The sequence below is a fragment of the Rattus norvegicus genome, chromosome 13 (assembly GCF_036323735.1).
Source record: "Rattus norvegicus strain BN/NHsdMcwi chromosome 13, GRCr8, whole genome shotgun sequence".
Lineage (NCBI taxonomy): Eukaryota > Metazoa > Chordata > Mammalia > Rodentia > Muridae > Rattus > Rattus norvegicus.
In genome coordinates, this window is record NC_086031.1 from 88255341 (window position 1) to 88258314 (window position 2974).

General features: G+C 40.1%; 1 protein-coding gene across 1 annotated transcript; it reads left to right on the top strand.

Annotated features, from left to right (window-relative positions):
• Window positions 1-303: 303 nt before the first annotated feature.
• On the top strand, window positions 304-1294 carry Or10j2 (olfactory receptor family 10 subfamily J member 2). Its single transcript, NM_001409139.1, has one exon. The coding sequence runs from the start codon at window positions 334-336 to the stop codon at window positions 1264-1266; it is 933 nt and encodes a 310-aa protein (NP_001396068.1). The 5' UTR covers window positions 304-333; the 3' UTR covers window positions 1267-1294.
• Window positions 1295-2974: the final 1680 nt, after the last annotated feature.

A 2974-nucleotide genomic window follows, 5' to 3' on the forward strand; every position in this document is an offset into this window, starting at 1 on the left:
AAATTTTAGGTAACAAGTTGTGAAATTATGCTCTAAGCAAAAATGCCTTTCAAATTTAATTACGTCTTGTCTGCTTCTCTTGACTTCTTCCCTCTTCTACTTAAAGTTCACCTTACCAGGAAATCTGTTCCACATTTTCCACACAAACTATTACACATCATATTAATTCCTGATTGTGTCTATGTTTGACTACTGGATAGACGGCTGTCCTTGCTAACTCTGTATCTACCCAGAGACAGAACCATGACCAATTCTTCCTAAGCATCACCTGCTTAAAGTGGGCACTAATATGTTCTAACTGATTGAGTCAAACCTGTCCTTTCTGTCTGGAAGATGACGAGAAGAAACCACACGGTGGTGATTGAGTTTGTTTTCCAAGGTTTCTCCAGCTTTCAGGAATACAAGTTTACCCTCTTTATGGTCTTTCTGGCCTTGTACCTGCTAACTCTGACTGGCAATGCCATCATTATGATAGTTATCAGTATTGATCGTCACCTTCATACTCCCATGTACTTCTTTCTTAGTATGCTTTCCACTTCAGAGACTGTGTACACATTGGTCATTGTACCAAGGATGCTTGCCAGTCTTGTGGGTTCAAGCCAATCCATTTCTTTGGCTGGCTGTGCTACCCAGATGTTCTTTTTTATCACTTTGGCCATCACCAACTGCTTTCTGCTTACAGCTATGGGATATGACCGCTACGTAGCTATCTGCAACCCCTTGAGGTACACAGTTATCATGAACAAGAGGGTGTGTGCCCAGCTAGTATGGGGGTCCTGCAGCATTGGGCTGCTTGTGGCCATAATTCAAATTGCATCTGTGTTCAGGGCACCTTTCTGTGACGGAGACGTAGCCCACTATTTCTGTGACATCCGCCCTGTTTTGAAACTGTCCTGTGCTGATACCACTCTACATGACATAGTTAACTTTATCATCAGCTCACTGGTTATTGTGGTACCCATGGGCTTGGTTTTCATCTCTTATATTCTCATCATCTCCACCATCCTCAAGATTGCCTCTGCCGAGGGACGGAAGAAGGCCTTTGCCACCTGTGCCTCCCACCTCACTGTGGTCATCATCCACTATGGCTGTGCCTCCATTGCCTACCTCAAGCCCAAATCAAAGAATACCAGGGATCAGGACCAGCTGATCTCAGTGACTTACACAGTGTTCACTCCTCTCCTTAACCCCGTGGTATATACCCTGAGAAACAAAGAAGTCAAGGATGCCATTTTCCGTGCCATTGGGAAAAAACCTCTTGCCTAGGATATGTGGCAGTTTGGCATACAGTAGAGTCCCTCTATTTACCTGAAGTTTCAATTAATCATAGTCAATTCTGGTCTGAAAATATAAATGGAATATTTTCTTTTTCTAGAAACTTTATTTATTTATTTATTTATTTATTTATTTATTTATTTATTTATTTATTTACTGTGTATGAGTGCTCTATCTGCATGTACACCTGCATGCCAGAAGAGGGCATCAGATCCCATTACAGATGGCTGTGAGCCTCCATGTTGTCGCTGGGGGTTGAACTCTGTACCTCTAGAAGAACAGTCAGTGCCCTTAACCACTGAGCCATCTCTCCAGCCCTAGAATGGCTTTAATACAAACAATTCTTTAGTTTAAAATTATTTACCTTTATACATGATGAAGTCTAGTACAACCCTGATCCATTTTACTTGGAACATGAATCGTCCCTTCCTCCACCATATCCATATTGTACATGCTACCCACTGATACTGTATTGTATCAGTATCTTGAGAACAAAGTGCAGACAACACTCACATAACTTTTTATTACCATATATTGTTATAATTGTCCTATTGTATCATTATATTTTTTGTCTTTTCATATGTGTATGTATGTACTATGTTTGAATGTATGTGGAGATATGTGAGCCTATTCATACATGTGTGTACGCACATGTAAAGTTATAGAGTTGATATTAGGAATCTTCCTTGGTCACTCTTCTACTTTATTTTTAAGGCAGAGTCTTTCCACCAAGGTCAGAGGTTATGAATACAGCAAGTCTCTTTAGCCAGATTTGCTCTGGGGATTCCCTGTGTCCACCACCTGAAGATGAAGTCACAGGAGGGCTGTTATCTCCTCCTGACCTTCACAGGAGTCCTGGGGATTGCAACTCCAGTCCTCACACTTGTACAACAAGTGCTTTAACCACTGAGAATTTTCATATCATTAGCTATTGTGCTGATCTCTTCGTATGCTTAATTTATAAATAAAACTGTATCATAACCATGTATAAGTTGGAGAAGAGTATATATAAGGTTTAGAGCTTATATGCCTCAATTTTAGGTACCCATGGAAGATCATGAAATATACCCCTCATGGATAAGGGGGAAATACTATGTAGTCAGTCACAGTCTGGACTGTCTTTCCTTTTCCAATTGAAAAATTATTTTTTATAATATATAATTTGATCACATTTGCCCTCTCTTGCAACTCCTCCAAGACCATCTTCACTCCCGCAACCACCCAATTCCACCCTCTCTCTCTTTAAACAAACACCAAAAATACAACAGACAAATGAGAAAACAGGGAATATGTGTGCATACACACAACACACACACACACACACACACACACACACACACACACACACACACACACACACACACACAGAGCTCTCACAAAAACACAAGAACAGAAACCAAAATATAAAAGCGAAAAAGGTTTGGATATTTTTTGAAAGCTCAAAAACAATTCTTTTTCCCTATCATTCCTCTTATCCTCAGAGGAAATTGCAAAATATGGTGGTAAGGTTACATTAAAGAGTGGCTCGAATATACTAAAGGTTGGTTCTTGTTTTATTTTGTACTTACTTTCTTTTAACTAAAACTCAAATTCTTTTTTGTGGTGTTAGAGACTGAGCCCTGTGTCTTGCACATGCAAGGCAAATGCTCTCCCACTCAGCTCCACTCTCTCCATCTTGCTTTTATCATTGCTCTGCTGT